At 25.0% G+C, this 17975-nt stretch overlaps 1 protein-coding gene across 1 annotated transcript; it reads left to right on the top strand.

The window, feature by feature from the left end:
* Positions 1-495: 495 nt before the first annotated feature.
* Positions 496-12403, top strand: LOC136989306 (brain-specific homeobox protein homolog). Its single transcript, XM_067287429.1, has 3 exons — positions 496-874; positions 8426-8616; positions 12179-12403. Exons 1-3 carry the CDS (start codon positions 565-567, stop codon positions 12362-12364), a joined length of 687 nt encoding a protein of 228 aa, XP_067143530.1. The 5' UTR covers positions 496-564; the 3' UTR covers positions 12365-12403.
* The last annotated feature ends 5572 nt before the right edge of the window (positions 12404-17975 follow it).

The following is a 17975-nucleotide window of genomic DNA, read 5'->3' as shown; positions in this document are numbered from 1 at the left end:
TACATAATAAGGAAATTGCTACTTTTCATAGAGAAACCAAACATATTTCCATAGGGAAGAGAGATTTTTCCATACAAAGTTACTATTATGAAAGGAAAACTTTCAGATTTGACATTCTCCTATCTATTTCAATAGGGAGCCTATTCACTGACAAATGTCGGAGTGATTTCTATTAGTACCACCCTTTTATTCTCTATTGGTACATAAGTCGGTGACGTAACGCAGTGGGCGGAGCGGAAATTGCCATTTGGTATCCTTGTAATCCAATCAGAGATGTTCGTAAGAGCCTAACAGCTACAATTCAATGATCGATAGAGCATCCCCCATTGTTCATAGGATGGATATGGAGTGGAATGAAGGTAACGCCTCACATCATTAATCTGTCACCACTTGCGAGTGTCTAGTTTTCTGTTATATATAACTCATCAATCTTTAATCACAATTCGTCATACAAATTGCGATGAAGTAAAGTTTTTCTCCCTTAATCATGTGTTTTCCATATAACCGTTTATAAAATATTTACAAGTGTATTCAATGTTTCATCGAATAAATTCGTGACAGTTAATGTGTAAAATTTTATATATGGATTGTACAGTGAGTAGCATGGACAGTTATCGAGAAAAACTAGCGACAAGGAGATCTTCCTTCATGATAGAAGACATCTTGACACCCAAATCTCACCAACCCGTAGACGGTGTTCGACCTTGCGTATCGACGACGTTGCCTCGATCACACTTGACAACGTTTGCACCGTATCAGCTGTATGGACTAGGATCCACAACATCTCCAGTTGCTGCCTATCTTTGTCAATCTCCTCCGCATCACTTCCTAAGCAAACCTTTAGATGCTAATCCATTGCTATTATCCGCCGCAGGTAAGTTTTATCAACAAAATCTTCGTATCTCTACTTTTCCCCTGTAAATCTGCTTTTCCCTTACTGTTTAATGTAGTTATGATGAAAAGACTACTTTACAGGCGCGTATGTCTATCTATATCTGTTTCATTTCGTTTAATATCCATAAATTTTGATAATATAATTAATATATATAACAATTTTATATGTATAACAAATATATATGTATAAGTTGCGGATCAAATTATATTTAGTACATAAAATTAATTATAATTTATAAAAACGCCATAATTCTTGAATTTTATTCTTAATTTTTTGATTACAAAAAAAGCCCAAAATGTAATATTATCTCTTAAAATTTTGCTATTTTAAAGTGTAAACTATAAATTTGGCATTGTTATAATTTAAAAAATACGCAATTTCAATTGTCAAGAACCGCTATATTTTAATGATTCATCTTTTCGTAGGATATTATGTCATTTAGAAATCAGACCAAAATCTGTAATAATTTGATTTATATTAAAGAAAAAAGTATATAAAATTAAAAATTGAATATTGTAAATCCTGTATAATATAACAAAATAATTATTTTAATAAATAATTTACAGTTATTTTAGCTGATATAGTAGACATCTATAGATAAAGTTAAAATAACTTAAATTTAATTGTAATTTAGTTTAATTAACACATTTAAATGTAAATTAGAAAAATGTAAAGTTATTAAACACGCAAAATTTAAAAGAATAAATTGAACTATAGAGCACATTTTTACAGATAAAATAATCAATCAACATGATAATGAAGCAAAGTCTACGTTCCATATCATAAAGCAATTCGTTTTCTACTGAATTCTCGTGAGAAATCCAAAATGCAAGATTAAAATAACAAAATTTAATAGCGTTAAAGTGCAAGGATAAAGTAAGATGAATTTATTTCGGCCATCATCACTAGTAAATGACGTCAAGAATAGGCGGAGATCCTGTTTCCAACTATCCAATGCAAGCAAACCAAGCTTGCATTGCTGCTTCAATTTAAGATACCGACAAACTATACATCATCCTCTTGTTTTCTCTTTTATTTAATTAAAATCCTTTTTAATAATCTTCAATTTTTGTATACAATTATACAAGAAACACATACATTAAATACGTAAAGTACTGTGTATATTTACGCTTAAGAAAATTGTATAAAGATGCAAATTTATAGAAGTTTCTATAGAAAATAGCTCAGTAATACGATTTTTAAAGGTTTATTTACGTAAAAAGATACTTTCTTGAACTTATCAATAAAATAAGGAAGCTCTTTTTAAAGTTTTTATTGAGTTTTTTTGCGTTTTTTGATAGGTTTATAGGCCTGTATACGTATATAAAATAGGTATACTGTTAGTTAAATAAGTTTAAGTTTTATTTACGTATTTAAATATCTTTAAAAAAATCTTATTTAATTCAAAAATCTCGATGTATATAAGAGATTTGAATTGATTTTTTTTAAAAAAAAACCTTACGAAAAAAGTCAAATCGTATCTAGAAAGCAGATTATTCCATTTTTAAGCTGAGGCACTTAAGCTTGAAAAATCCTTATGCCAACAAGATTTATTCCATATTCAAACGATAACTTTCCATAAGTATCCTATCTGAAAGGCAAAGATTTGGATTTCTTTGAAACAATCGTTTGTCGATACGTTAAATAAATGTCGAATCTTATGCAATGAAAAATCATCGATTTTTTTATTATTATTTTTATATAAATCTTACTAAAATAATAATCTTACATTCAATTTATCTATTTTTTTTATATTTAATGGTCCATTTTTATCAATTTTATCAATCAAAATTTACGATTTTATTTTATGTATCCGACGTATACTTATGCAATTATTCTTATCCAATTTATCATTATATGTGATAAATTTAATTCTATATATTATTTATTTAGGTAAAACTTAATTATAATGAATGATTTTTAGTATTTACATGCTTTTAACAAATTATTTAAATAATTTTTCCTTGGGAGAACGTTAAATTTACTATATTATTGTATAATTTTTATAAAATGAAGATAATTATGTTGAAATGAACTGTAATGTATGCGAAATTATAATTAATTATGTTTAATTTCACTTAATTGTATTTAAAATTAATTTAACTCTCATTATAGGAAATTTTAAAACTTGCAATTAAAAATTTTCATTGCTTTTAATGTAAAAATCTGCTTAAATTTTTATGTAAAGATATAACAAGAGCTCTGTGAAGCTCTTAAAGCAAGCGATTTTTGTAAGATTTAATGCAGAATTTATGATTAAAACTCCTAAATTTCTAATGTATAAGACTTGTGTCGTTCGAATAATTTGATTTTAATTGTTATTTATAATATATACTAATCTAAACATGCGTTTAGAATGTTAAAAACATTTACGATCTAATCTCAAACAACCTCTAAATATCCTATTTATAATCAAATGTATGTAAAATATTAACTAAAAAAATCATTAAATGAGAAATATAATTGAAATTATAATTAATAAATAAACTAATAAATATATTTTTTTTATTATTAAGCCCATCTAGCCAGGTTATTCTAAACTTATTGCGTTATATACGATGCAATTTCACAAAGTTTAAGTCGTATAACTCGTCAATAATTTCAAATTTATTTAATTAATTATAAGCACTTATTTATGATTCATATATATTTAAAATTAAGAATTAATTGTTTAAATATGGCAATAAATTAATAAATTAACATTACCAAAATGTTAGCTTTAGACTGATGGCAGGAAGGAATGTTACAGTTTTCCTAATGGATTTTCTATGTTTTATGCCAACAAATTACCAAAAATCTTATAAAGTAATTAATTTACATGTTAAATTATTATTCTAATTAATAATTAAATGAAAAATAATTAAAATTATTAAATTCCTCGCGTTAGTAAACGGAATAGTTAAGTCGGAAAAACAAGCTTCCACGGCATTAAATGATGTATTAACCTCATTAATATCATATTTATTACAAAATAGCATCAATTAAACAATAAAAAATAATAATAAACTAAATTTACAAATTAAATTTTGCAGTAAATTACTTAAATAATCATAAATTAACTTATAAAGCGAGCACTCAACCATCGAGATAAACCCACAAAAAGTTTTTATATTTAAATATAATACATATCAAAATATAAATACGCTATCGATACTAAACAAAATTAAGTAATTATTAAGTAATTAAACAATAAAATAATTAAAAATTAAGTTAAATTAAAAATTTACAAAAGCTCGAGTAATTTAGGTAATTTTAATGAAGATTTAAAAAATAATAATAAATAAATAAATGTGTATAACGAAAGTAAACGAAATTAAACTGTAAAAATTAAATAAAATAATAATAATAAATAAATAATAATAATATTTAGAAAGAAAAAGAAAAGAAAGGGGGAAAAAAGGATTTTAATTAGCTATCTAAATAACTGAAAACAAAAGTCAAAAATTAGACAGTTGCCAAAGAATGGTTGAAAATAGCCTCATTATTTCTAAAGTTCTTTTTTTACTTTATTTTATTTTTATTTTTATATTTTATAAGAGAGGAAAGAATAAGTCTGTGCATTTTATGAAATTGGGAAGAGGATGGAGAAGGAGGAGGAGAAGAAGAAGAAGAAGAGGGAGAAGAATAAGAAGATGGAGAGTTTGAAAGAAAATTTTATTAATTATTCCTTGTAGATTTGATATTCTACCCCGTAATATTTTCTTTTGTTGACGAAAATCACTAAAAAATTTTTTTCAACGATAAGGTATTACAGTCATTACTGACAAATAACAAGTGACAAAAACATCCTTTTCTAAAAGGAACTTGTTTCGATATCATTAGAATGTCTGCTCCTTTGCTGTAATGCACTTTTTTTTCTTTCTTTCTTTCTTTCTCTCTTTCTCCAGATGAATATTTTGTTTCTCTCTCTTACAAAACTCTAAGCATCTGCATTACTGTTAAAGCTTAACAATACACATGGCCTATGCTTATGAAGGTTTGTTATGACGTGTGCGTACGAAATTCTTTATTTATTTATTTTTTTCTTAAATATTTCTTTATAATAATAATTACAGATTATTAAATAATAATTTAATTTATTTTTTTTATTTTGTTTATTTTTTATAAATAAATTTTATTAGAAATTCAAATTGGTTGCCTAATTTTGTATTCTGTTTCGTTGCATTTTCATTAATTTTTCATAAATCTCGTTGCGTGTAAAATGTATAAAATATAAATAAATAAATAAATAAATGTGTGTTTTTTTTATTTTTTAAATCATTTTTTTATAAATTGTTTGTTGTGTTTTATTTTATTTTATTCTTGTTAATAAAACTGAAACTTCCGAGACAAGTTTTAAGCGTAGAGTACGATGTTTATTACGTAATAAAATTTATTTATTACATTTAAATTATTTTTATATCTTATTTTGTGTTATATTTTTATATTTTTATGCGTTTTTAATCTAAATTTTTAATTTTATTGTAACTTTTCTGTTTATAATTACTTGAAACCGCCGTCATCCACGTGATCTTCATCATCTTGTTGAGTAAGGGATGCGAGAAATATTTCTATATGAGCCTTAAAACATATAATATTTTACTAAATATTTTATAGGATAATATAAAAGATTTCTGCACTTATAAAGCATAAGATATCGCAATTTATAAAGTAAAATATTCTAGGTTTTGTGAAATATAAGCTGTAAAATTGCACGCTACATCACAAGAGAGAACTGCTTACAAAATGTCTTAAATATAAAATATACAAGACTCTAGGCTTTCTTGCAATACTTTTGACATTAAAGAATGTATAGAATACTTTATAAGATCCATTATAAGATGCAAGAGCTTTCAGCAAACGTTACAAGATGCATAGATAAAGGAGTCGTCAGAGGAGTTGCTCAGCATGCATTGCAAGTTCAAGATGCTTAAAAATATATTATATGAATCAGAAGCTTACAAAATATACAAGAAAATTTAAGAATTATAAGTTACATTAAAATATATAACAGCTTATAAGGATATTACAAAGGCTTACAAGTAATGATTTAAAGGTGAATGAGGTGCAATAGAAGAAGTAACAAAATACATTACATAAAAGCCTACATAAGGCACATTATCAGATTAAATAGTTTAAAGTTTATATTACATTATTCAAGGAGTTATAAAACCAAAATTCAAGGATGTGTGAGATACAAAATGCTAATATATACAGGAACTTACAAAGTACTGTACTTTACTAGAAACAAGAATATATAAGGAACATTTATGTCTCTAGTGATGTATTTTATCAATTTATTTTCCTTACATTTCGAAGAACTTCCACAGATTACATAAATACTTATCATAGAATGCGCTTAATACAACTAACAACTACGAAAACATGTTAAAAATCAATTATTTAAAGAAATAAAAATTTAATTTAAATGACAAACTACATTCCTAAATTTATTATTACTTAATTATAACTGATTTTAACATAAAAACAAGCTTTTACAGCAATTTAATTCTCACGAAAACTTAAATCATCACTAATAGCATCCGCATCTTTTATATCATCCTCATCCTTTACAGCATCCAAAATATACAAATTATCTCTAGCATATATATTCTAGAGATGATTTATATGTTATATAACTTGCAATTAAAAATAATTAACATAAATTTAATTGATTTACTTCAATGTTAAAATTAGAAAAAGCCAATTTAATAGGAGAAAGTTAGTGTCGAAAGAACGGAAAAAAAACAGTTTATTCCTAGAGTAATTCTATTTAATTTCTTGAATTTAATTTATCAAAGAAGGAATGCGAGTTATTATAGTTGATTGGTACCTCATTGTTCACATGCAAATGATGGTTATTCTATAAGAAGTAGCTCGATAGTGTCTATTCGTTAAAATCTACTTTTCTTATGAATACAATTTTCATATCTTTTAAATGAAGATTGATTGTAGTCGCCTTAAAATAAATTGATTTATACAAAATATTAGGCAAAAAATAATAATAAATTCTTGGTGCATTTCTTTTATTTCCTTTTATTTCATTCAAATGATTCATTTCGTTAGTAAATGTGAATTTAAATTATGTTTTCGAATTGGATAAATACGTGACAAGACTAAATATATTCTTCTTTCTTCGTTTTTCTAGAAATATTAAACAATTTTGACAACTTTTTTCTGTCTGCTGAGAAGATGAAGATGCTTTCTGATGAGTCAAGCGCCCGTTTGAATAGAGCTTTAATTTAAAATAGCGATGTAAAACTAAAATAACCAGCTTTTTTGTTGCTGATTACATGAAAATGTCTGAATTATAATTGAATTTCTATACGCATTCAGTAATCACATCCTTTACAGCATCCGAAATCTTAGTTATAAATGTACAGTGTCAGTATCCTTTACAGCGCCTTAAATCTAAATTATCATTCTACTTCATCAGTATCCTTTACAGAAACAGAAATCTTAATCATTATTGTACACTAGCAGCATCTTTTACAACATCCGAAGCCTTGAAAACAATATCAGTGTCATTTTCAGCATCTAAAATAAATTATCACTTTACACCATCCGCATCCTTTACAGCATCCGAAATCTAAATCTTGTTTATCCCAATTTTTACTTCATTTCTTATACTTCTTTATGCTGTTCTCTGTTTATTATTAACTATATTATTTACAACAGTAGAAGTCTTAACCGCATCTTTTTAATATCTTAAATTCATCAGCATCTCTTCAATTGTCCAAACTATAATCGTTTTCGCTACAGACGGATCTGTTCTGCATCTCACTGAATTGCATCTCTCCTTTCAACTTTCCATACTTTAGTTGTTTATACTCATTTTTCTTTCTCGAAATGTTAAATTATATTAAAAAACAATTTTAAATAGTATACTTTCTTACCATTAACTATTTTTACCATTTAATATTTAAATATATAAATGTTTGCATATATTCGTTTACGCCTTATAAATATGATAAATAAATTGATATTTAAGGATTAAATTGAGTATAAAACAAAAAATCTCGTATAAAATAATAAAAAACTTCACTTTCCTTATATTTATTATAAAATTACCTAAAAATTTATATTTAAACGCGTTTTATAGAATAAATTCTGTGTAAAAACGTTGCCTTAGCATGCGGAAATTAATTAGAAAACCTGTTAAAATAATTAATTTCTGACTATTTGACTTAAGAATTCGCAAGAAAATATTCAAATTTATAAACTTTTCGTTAGTAAAGATACAAATGACTTATATATAATTTTAATTCCTTGAATAAACATAATCTGTTGAAAGAATAAGAGTAATTAAAGGGTGTTCAATAATCATTAACACCTTCCATAAATTACAATATCGTTAGTTAGAGAAGAAGTGAGTAAATGATTTCCGCATCCCTAGAGTATCAAATAATACGTGTATACGTTTATAAGTATTCTATTGATCTCTAGATGATGCTGTGACAACTTTGGATGTATCATATATAAATTCTATAGTTAAGTAAGTTACTTAAGTTGTACAGTAGGATTTAATGTGATATATATTTAATTATACAGCATCTTTGCCGTTTTCTTCACCTCTCTACACATCAGAAACATCAGCTAAACCTTGTCGACGAAGAAAGGCAAGAACAGTATTCAGTGATCAACAATTACATGGTTTGGAGAAGAGATTTGAAGCTCAGAGGTACCTTTCTACACCAGAACGACTCGAATTGGCAACTGCTTTAAGTCTTTCTGAAACTCAGGTATATTATTTTAATACATAATTATATTTTAAAGAATTTTATAACCATTTTATAAGCATTCTCTATCAATTTTATTAAGAAAAATTAATACTTTAACGAGTACTCCTCTATGATTTCTTGTGGTTTTTCAAGTGCATTTCAAGTGAATATTTCATAATTAAATTGCTTATATTTTAAAATATATAATAACTAATGAGAGAGGAGACGATTTTTATGAGAAAATGAAGCATTTTTTATGCTCTAAAATTAGTATAAAGTATTATAAACCAGTTTTGATGTGATGCATCTTACTGATGTTAGTGCTTCAATTTAAGTAAAATTTCTAAAATTTACAGTTAAAATGAAGTATTATCGATGTTTAATTAATAAAAATAAATAATTTTAAGCTTAATTAATATTATTCAATAAAATATTTTAAAAATTTAAAAGATAAAAATTAACTAAAAGTGTAATAACCTTACATCAGCTTGTTTATATTTTAATTAAAAGAATGTTTTAAAATAAATTTTTATTGTTTGATTAAAAAACTATTAGTTAATTTTTGAGGTAATTTGGAATCAATATTAACTTCATATTATAAATAATATAAAGGTAAAGTGAGAAAATGGAATTTTATTCATTGATTTGTTAATTAGAGTGGAGAAGATAATTGAATGTCAATTATTATTAAATAGTCGAATAAATGAATATACAATCAGATCATAACAATTTAATCGATGTAAATAAGAATTTAGGCTTAAAATGGAAGTTATTTTACATCTACAATGCATTTATCTCTCATGATTTACTGATGATGCTCTCTCTCTTCACCTTTCTATACCAAGTTTTTTTTTTATTTCTCTTTAAATTTATGCATTATTTTACGTTAAAAGCAAAGCAATTTATTAAAACATAACGAAAATTTACCAAATTTTATCTAAATAAAATAAAAATAATTAAATTTTATACCTTAAAACAGCGTTAAATTTATCTAATATAGAATAGCTAATTTAAGATGCTCTTATATAGATTGTACAGTACATATATAAATAAATAAGAGAAAAATTTTATAAATATTTGATATAAATATAAAAATTCCAACAAAACCAAATCGTTTCTTTCTTTCTTTTTTTTTCCTTGAAAAGAGAGATCTTTTGAAAGATGGAGAGGAGCACTTTTAAAGGAAAAGTAGTCCTTCTCCAGCATCAATGGATGTTGGAAAGATTTATCCCAACAAGCCTTATCCATGAAGACAGTTTACAATTCGTGAAATTCTCAGAAAATCCTGAGTTGAAAATCTTTGTATTTAAATCCAAAATACTTGGTCAGTATATCTGCAAGAAATAAAGCTGTAGGCTATTTGCTTCTTCTTGTCAAAAAAGCAACATAAACGAGATTTAACGGGCGATTCGGTTTAAAACTCGAGTATTCCCTGCAGGAGCTACAAAATCGTCACTTGTCTTTCTTACCTTCTCCTCTTTTCTATGCTCTAAATTCCTTTCCAAACCATCAATATCTTTTCTTTTCCTATGATACTTTCTTCTTGTAAAACGTCTCTACCAAGAGAATAATTGGTTTTTCTTCGTAAAATATTTAATTTATATTATCTTTATTCATTAAATAAGCTTTAGAGTTATTTAATACACCTTTAAAATTAATTAAAAAGTATATTTTAAACCATTTAATTACAGTTGGTTCAGCGCAATCGCTTGATTTATATCTGAACATTCATTGCCAAAATCTTCAATTTTTTGATTTAATTTAATAAATTATGGCCCTTTATAATAAATATATATTTAATATAATATATTTTAGATGTATAATACTTTTCTAAAGAAGGATTTAAGTGATTTTAAGAGCAATTATTAAATATTGTAGTTAACTTCAGGTGATTTAATAAACATTATCGCGACTCTATGAAGTCTAGAACGCCTCTAAATTAAGAAAATAAGTATTAGCATGCGACTGTAAGTGTTAAAATAGTATAAATTAATATATTTTAATCATTTACATACCTTAAAACCACGTAACTTGTGACATAAGCTAACAATTGTTTTATGGCTTTACGAATTCCACCATAGTTTAAGCTAAGAAAATAAGCGTTAAAATAGCTCTATGAATGCCAAAATAGCACATAAATGTTCAAACTACATAAAAATTAGCACAAAGTATACAAATTTATATAATCAGGCCTTCGAAATGATGAAATATAAAGTGATTTTTTCGATTTATTAAGACATTTCTTTCTAAATTTCTGTACTTTATTGATTTAAAGGCATTCTACAAAGTAAAGAAAAATGATTTTTCTAGTTTTCTGATGCATCGAAAACATGCAAGACTACATTTCAGCTGTCTTTTATGTAGTTTATATGCGAATAGTTTCCTTGTTATCGTACTATAGAAATCAGCTGAATCAGCAGCAGACCATTTGGATTTTCGAATATATCTCGTTTCTATGACTTTTTCCAGAATTATCAAATATTGCATATTCAATTTTTTAAACTCTACTATAAAATATAAAGAGAAATTTCATGCTTGAAACCCGATAAGGAGATGGTCTATCTTACATTTATCCTTGATAAATTAACAAATTTTGAAACTTTTTTAGATTTGAAATATGTAAAAATATTACTTAAATGGTTACTTCTTGAATTAAAATAATAAATTTGTTTAAAATAAGCTTACAACAAGTGAAAATGTCTTAAAAAGTTGGAAGATGCGGACGAAGTTTCATCATTTTCCATAGAGGAGAGCAATCAAGAAAATAAAATAAAATTTAAAATTCTTGTATTTTTATAAAATAAACATAATAAATAAAGCATATATTAATAAAATTTACAAAAATTTGCTAAAAATTAAATAATTTTAACGATTTTTCTACACAGTTTTATCTTAAGCATCCCTTAAAGAGTTTAACAGATAAATTGATTTTAAACGCTTAAAAATTAAATTTATGTAATAAAAATGTATTAATTAATAAGAAATTAAAATATCTTCATAATAAATTTTACTTAGAAATGAATTTTTATCAAGAAAAATTAATTTTAAAACTCATCAAAATTTATCCAATAAATTGAATTGTTGCAAAGAGAAAAGAAGAAAAAAATTAAATTTTTATAATTCGATACTTTTACAAACATTTCGTATAATTTTATAATCCAATTACGCATGGAATATTAAAACACACTTTAAGTTCAATTATAAGATCTTAATTAGTGAGAAATTCCTTCATAATTGAATATATATTGTTAAGTCAAATAAGAAAATGCATTTATTTACCACATAAACGTTACAACTAATTAAAATTGACGGAAAATAAGGAAAGGAAAAGGAGGGGGGAAGTAAGGAAAGAATTTTATAATTTTTACAGAATAATTCTCCTTCAAGTTCTGTTGGAAAATTCCCCCCAACTTTTCTCAAGCTTTGTTTATTATTTAAAATAAACAGGGAAATTTTTCTTAAACATTGTTTGTGATTTATTGTAGATAATTAATTTGTGTTGCTAGATTCGTTCGGTGTTATCATTTGTAGTAATGACATAAATCCTCTTGGTGTGACGACCGAACCAATTATCTCACTTCAGGTGAAGACATGGTTCCAGAATCGTCGTATGAAACACAAGAAACAAATGAGAAAAATGACGGAAGAGACAGTAAGCAAACACGATCATTTATTATCCTCGAGGACAGATGATATAGCAAACAGGTTGAGGGATGCTGACTCCTTTTCCGAACCAGAAGTCGATGTTGTAGGAGAAGAGAATCATTAAAGGATGCTGGAGAGAAAGATGGATGAAGATGATGAAAGATCAGGGATGCTGGAGACTGTACAGTACACTTATCAGGAAAGATTTTGAAAACTTTTATTAAAGAAAACAAAAATTGTATTGTAGTTTTTCTTCTTTGTATTTTTTTTTCATTTTATTTGACGCGAATTCCTATAAATTAAAGGGATTTGTTTAACAGAATTTTTGAGAATGTTCTCATTGTTTTCTTGTGTCCATCATTTAGAAACAAAGCCCTTTATTTTTCTCTTTTATTTCGACGTGATAGGATTTATAAAAAGTGATAATAAAGTATCGAATTCTTCAATTTATTTGTTTGTTATTTTAAAATTTAGTTTTAAAAATGTATAAATATATAAAAAATTAACAAAAATTCCGATTTATACACTGTAAAGTACTTTAAATTAACATTAATTTAGTGCTTCAACCTTAGAACTTAATTAAATAATTATATTTTTTGAAGGTAAAATTCAATATTTTAGTACTTAAAATGATTCAAATTTACAAATATTCTACTTAATTTTAACATAATTTTTAATTTAGAGCCCAAGAACAAACAATAATTTAGTGCTTATACTCTATACTTAGAAGTAAATTATCTTAATTAAATGTTTTAAAAAATTAATATTTTAGTACATAAAATGCTTTAAAATTATAATTATGGTTTATTTTACTGATATTTAGTATAATATTTTAATTAATAGACCCAGAAAACAATTAAAATTAACATTAATTAAATGCATCCATCTAACACTTAAACACGACAAAATATCTTCATTAAATCGATATTTTAGTAAATCAAATTGATTTAAATTTATAAATATTTTTATTTTATTGATTTTTACATCAATTAACATTGAGAAATAAGAAAATATTATTTTAATTAAGTAGCATTCAACTCGTTTTATTAAAACTTAAGCTTTAATATGTAACAGAAAATGAAGAGGAAGAAGAAGAAAAAAAAATAATTTTTATGAAATGAAGTGAAGAAAATTCCTAATATTAAAAGAAGAAGAAGAAATATTAAAAATAAAAAGGAGTAAAAAGTGATTTCTATGATATTTCTTGATAAGAATTCAAGTTAATCGTCTTCTTTTTCCAAATTTATCTTTTTATACGCGATTTTTTCTAAGAAAATTATAACATATAATTGCTTTTATAGGCTCATTTTTATTATTAATTAAAATATTTTTATATATTTTATATTATATAATAAAATTTTCGATATTTTAATTTTAAATCTATATAATATTTAAACTTATATATTATTCTAAACCTAAAAATATGTATAAATTCTATAAAATATAATATATAAAATAAGTTTTATAATATATAATTAATCGTATTTTTAACATAAAATTATTATATATTAAATACTTAGAACGTAATTTTTAGTTCTTTAAGTCGAAAATTTTAATTAACTTTAGCTTTTAAAATAAAATTTATTACCTTAACTTTATCATTTTTACATAAATTTAAATTAATCTTATAATGATTTTACATAAAAATAGACAAAAATCGTGTTGGGTATGATGCGGAAGATGCTGCAGGAAAATCATCCTCCGCATCATTCTTACTTATTCAATTGCTAATTTTACAAATAATTTATACTAATATTATGATACTCCAGTATCATTATCATCATCCGAAGCTGTTTATAATAACAAAATTGTCAAAAATAATTCTTTAAAAATAATCCTCAGCATCATCTAGAGAAATGCTTACACGGGCCAATCAATTTTCCATATGATTTCTATAGAGAAATAATTAATTGCATGATTAAATCAGTTAAATTATCGTAGCTAAAGCTGTAAAAGTAGTCATCCAGGACAATTTCTAGTCACTGACAGGACTATGTCATTGGGAGAAGTCCGTAGGGATTTCTTTCTCCCCTCTAACACGACTAGTGACATAGGAAACTATTCTATTGGGAAATGCTCGTTATCTTAGGCTATTGTTATCAAATGGTGAGCAGTTGGCAGTGGCTTAAGCGTATAACATACACATGTCACTCAGCCATATGACCAATCCAGTACAATGGATACCAATAGAAACCTGTAGCTACAGAACAAACGTGATAATCTATAACTTTAAACGAACCACCCCAATAATTACACGCTTTAATTTGTTAAAGAAACAAAATTAGAGGGGTATAAATTTAATAATTTGTAACTTTATAATCGTTAGAATGTCTCCTTTATATATTTACAATAGATTTGTAATTGTAATGTTATAAATTTTGTAATAATTTACGTTTTATCTTCGAGTATCTCCGTAAGCGACTCGAGCGACGAATGATGGATTTGTATTTAAATTTATATTTTTATTTATAAAAAATTAAATTTCATAAAATATAAATTTTAATAATAAAATAAAGAAAATATTAATCAAATTAAATTAATTTTTTATAAATTTTTTATTAATAAATAATCATATTTTTATATCTCTTACGCTCGTCTCCAAAATGGATCGAAATTAATGATTAGCATCTAAATTTAAATCTATATATTTTTTTAAATTAAATTATTTAAATTAAATGATTTTTAAGTCGGTTTTTTTATAATTAAAAATGTATAAATTTAATTTTTATGGCAAGCTATCACGATAATTTGCTTGGATTTTATCACAAATCCATCATTTAAAGCATTTAAAATGTCAATTAACTGAAAATTTTAATGAAGTTCTTTTATTTTTAATTAATTTTAATATCTAATATATAACAATTGATTTTTTAATTTAAAAAATTTAAAATTATGTAATTAAAATCAAGCTTTATTTATCTTAAAATGCGGTAGATACTCCGCATCATCTCATCATCATTTCTCTTCTCCATCTTCATCCCTTATCCAGAATACATTAATGAAACTTAATAGCATAAAAATGAAATACTTTGAACATATTTTAATACATTTTTTTTACCAAAAAATTCTTTATTTTGTCCAATAAAACTTATTATTATTCATAAAATTTGAATAGTTTTTTTTAAAGGAATATTGGAGATTTGTACGAGTTGTAAATTACGATTTTCGATTCTACACTACTAAAACTTTTACTTTTTATAAAAAATTCATATCTTAAAATTATTAAATTTTAAGATTTTATGTAATTTTCTACGATAGAAATTCATTTTATCAATTAACATTACGAGGAGCGCTCTGAGAGAACATCACGATGAAGATGCTCAAAACATCCGAAAAACCTAAATAAAATCGGATAAAATTATTCGAAAACTATAAAATTAGATTAAAAATTATTTTTATATATTTTTTTGGATGATTTCAAAGAGAAAAACGTGTTTATATTTCTAATTTTTTTTTCTTTTAAACAAAATATAACAAAGAAAATTCACATAAATTTTCTCCAAAGCAGGAGCATTAAAACTTCTAATTTAACCAGAATTTAACAATTTTTTAACATAAAAAAACAGTTTTTTTTGTAGAAAAAACATTAAATTTTATAGCGAAATAAATGTCAAACGTGTTTTTTTAGAAAGAGGGATAGATATTTCTTTCCATGTCATCATCCAGTTGTGCTTTTCCAACAAGAAATGTGTCTCCATTCAAATACTTGCGACACTTGGAAAGCTTTTGTCCAGGTTCCTTCATAATCCGATTGAACACTTTGGGGACTTTCTAAAAAATAAAAAAAAAATATCTAAAAAATAGCTGTGTAGAAAGTTATATCCGATAAGTAGAAAAATTTCATATTCAACAAAAACAAAGGCCTATATATATATATAACGTGTGTGTGTTTATATGTATAAAAATATAATAAAATTTGTTTAAATAAATTATAAAAATTATTCTAAAAATTGTTTTAAATTCATTTTAAAACTATTTAATTAGAAAAATCTCTAAATATTCATCACAATCAAGCGATTTATCACGTTGATTTGAACAAAATTAGAGCCATTTCTTTAATTGTTTTAAGAGATTTTTAAGGTTATAATCAGTTTTTTGTGTTCATAAAAGCTTTTTATGGTTATAAAAGTTTATAAAAACAAAACTATAAGCAAATAATTATATTTTTTCGACTGAAATAAATTATTCGTTATCGTCCGCATCCTCATTCCTCGCATCTTTTTAATTCTGACTTTTCTATTTTTCTATACCTTAAATTATTTTTATTTTATATTAATCTTCGTAATTTTGGTTTAATTTATTATATTAATTTAATGGCTAATATTAATTTTTAATTATTTATTTAGCGTTAACTTTCCTTCGAATTACAGTCATTTCTACGCTTGTAATACTTATATGGCTATTTTAAGAGATTTTTACGATCATAAAAGAATTATTTATACGATAATAGACTTTGCAGTTATAATACTGTGCTCTAAGAAACATTTTATAAGCATACAATTCTATTTTAAGAGATTTTTCTAACTAAATACACCAGTTATCATTATTCGCATCCTCATCCTCCGCATCTTTACAATTTACTTGTTTTTCCTTTTAAAGTATATAAAAAGCGATAAATAAATCATTAATTAGTTAAATTATTAAAAATTGAAATTCTAAAAATATATTTTACGTTAAGTTTCCTTCTAAATAAGTTTCATTCTCATAAATAAACAATTTATAAAAGGTGTAGAGAACAACAAAATGACGATTTTCCGTATTTTAATTAAAGTTATTAAATTAATTTTAATATACAAATTAAAAAAGTAGAATATTTAAAAAGGAAATTTATATAAAAATGTATTCAAACTAGTTATTATTTGAAATTTTTCCAAATTTCAAGAAGCGCAAGTAATGATTCTGACATTTTTTTTCCTCTTCCTCCTCCTCCTCCTCCTTTCTTCCATGATGCAAACGTTAACAATACGTTGAAAAAATATATATATATATATGCATACATACATACATACATATATATCTTTTTTATATATTATTATTATTTCTTCTACTTCTTCTTTTTATTATTTGAAAGAATTCATTATTCTTGCAACTTTACAAAACTAACAAGTGAGAGTAAATTCGTCAAAACCTTAGTGATGGAGTAGTAGAGTGGATACGATGCTCGTCCAATCCCAAGCAATGATATTTGTGTGACACGTGGATGTGGCAGCATCCTTCTAAACAAGAATCATTTAGAAACATTGCCATGTTATCAACTGGATGATAAGAAGAGTCGTTGAATGTGCAGTGACGAAGTAGGTATTGATAAAGTTGTCAGCTCTTTTGGTAAACCACTGCAGCCAGTGACAGGATGGGAGTTGTAGTAAATTGAATCAATTTGCCGCTCAAATTATTTAACAAACTAACTCGTTTTGCTTCATCCACTGACTATCAGCCATCTTTAACTTTGTTTGCTTCCAGTAAATTGGTAGAGCGGACGTGACTGAAGGACATTTCGTCCTAGTACAATTAGGCAGAGTTCAGACGAACATCAGAGATAAGCTTGTCCATCAGAGCTCTTACAAACTGGCTGCAACCGAATCAATTATTGGCCAATTAGCACGTCAGAAATCCGGTTAAGCTTGTAATCAAGTACAGAACAATATGGTCTGTGGCTAAAAACTAATAGACTTTATTATGTAAACAATAGAAGCGCTTCCTTTCAATTTCGACAAATATAATTTATTAACTTTCCT

Source organism: Centruroides vittatus, unplaced genomic scaffold (genome assembly GCF_030686945.1).
Source record: "Centruroides vittatus isolate TY-2023 unplaced genomic scaffold, ASM3068694v2 scaffold_464, whole genome shotgun sequence".
NCBI lineage: Eukaryota > Metazoa > Arthropoda > Arachnida > Scorpiones > Buthidae > Centruroides > Centruroides vittatus.
This window is presented reverse-complemented; position numbering and strand designations above follow the sequence as displayed.

Excerpts from the sequence above, each read along its gene's own strand:
- LOC136989306 (XM_067287429.1), top strand. The coding sequence starts at position 565 with ATGTGTAAAATTTTATATATGGATTGTACAGTGAGTAGCATGGACAGT. Across the intron at positions 875-8,425 it reads ATTGCTATTATCCGCCGCAG|CATCTTTGCCGTTTTCTTCA; the intron begins GTAAGTTTTATC and ends TTAATTATACAG. Across the intron at positions 8,617-12,178 it reads TAAGTCTTTCTGAAACTCAG|GTGAAGACATGGTTCCAGAA; the intron begins GTATATTATTTT and ends ATCTCACTTCAG.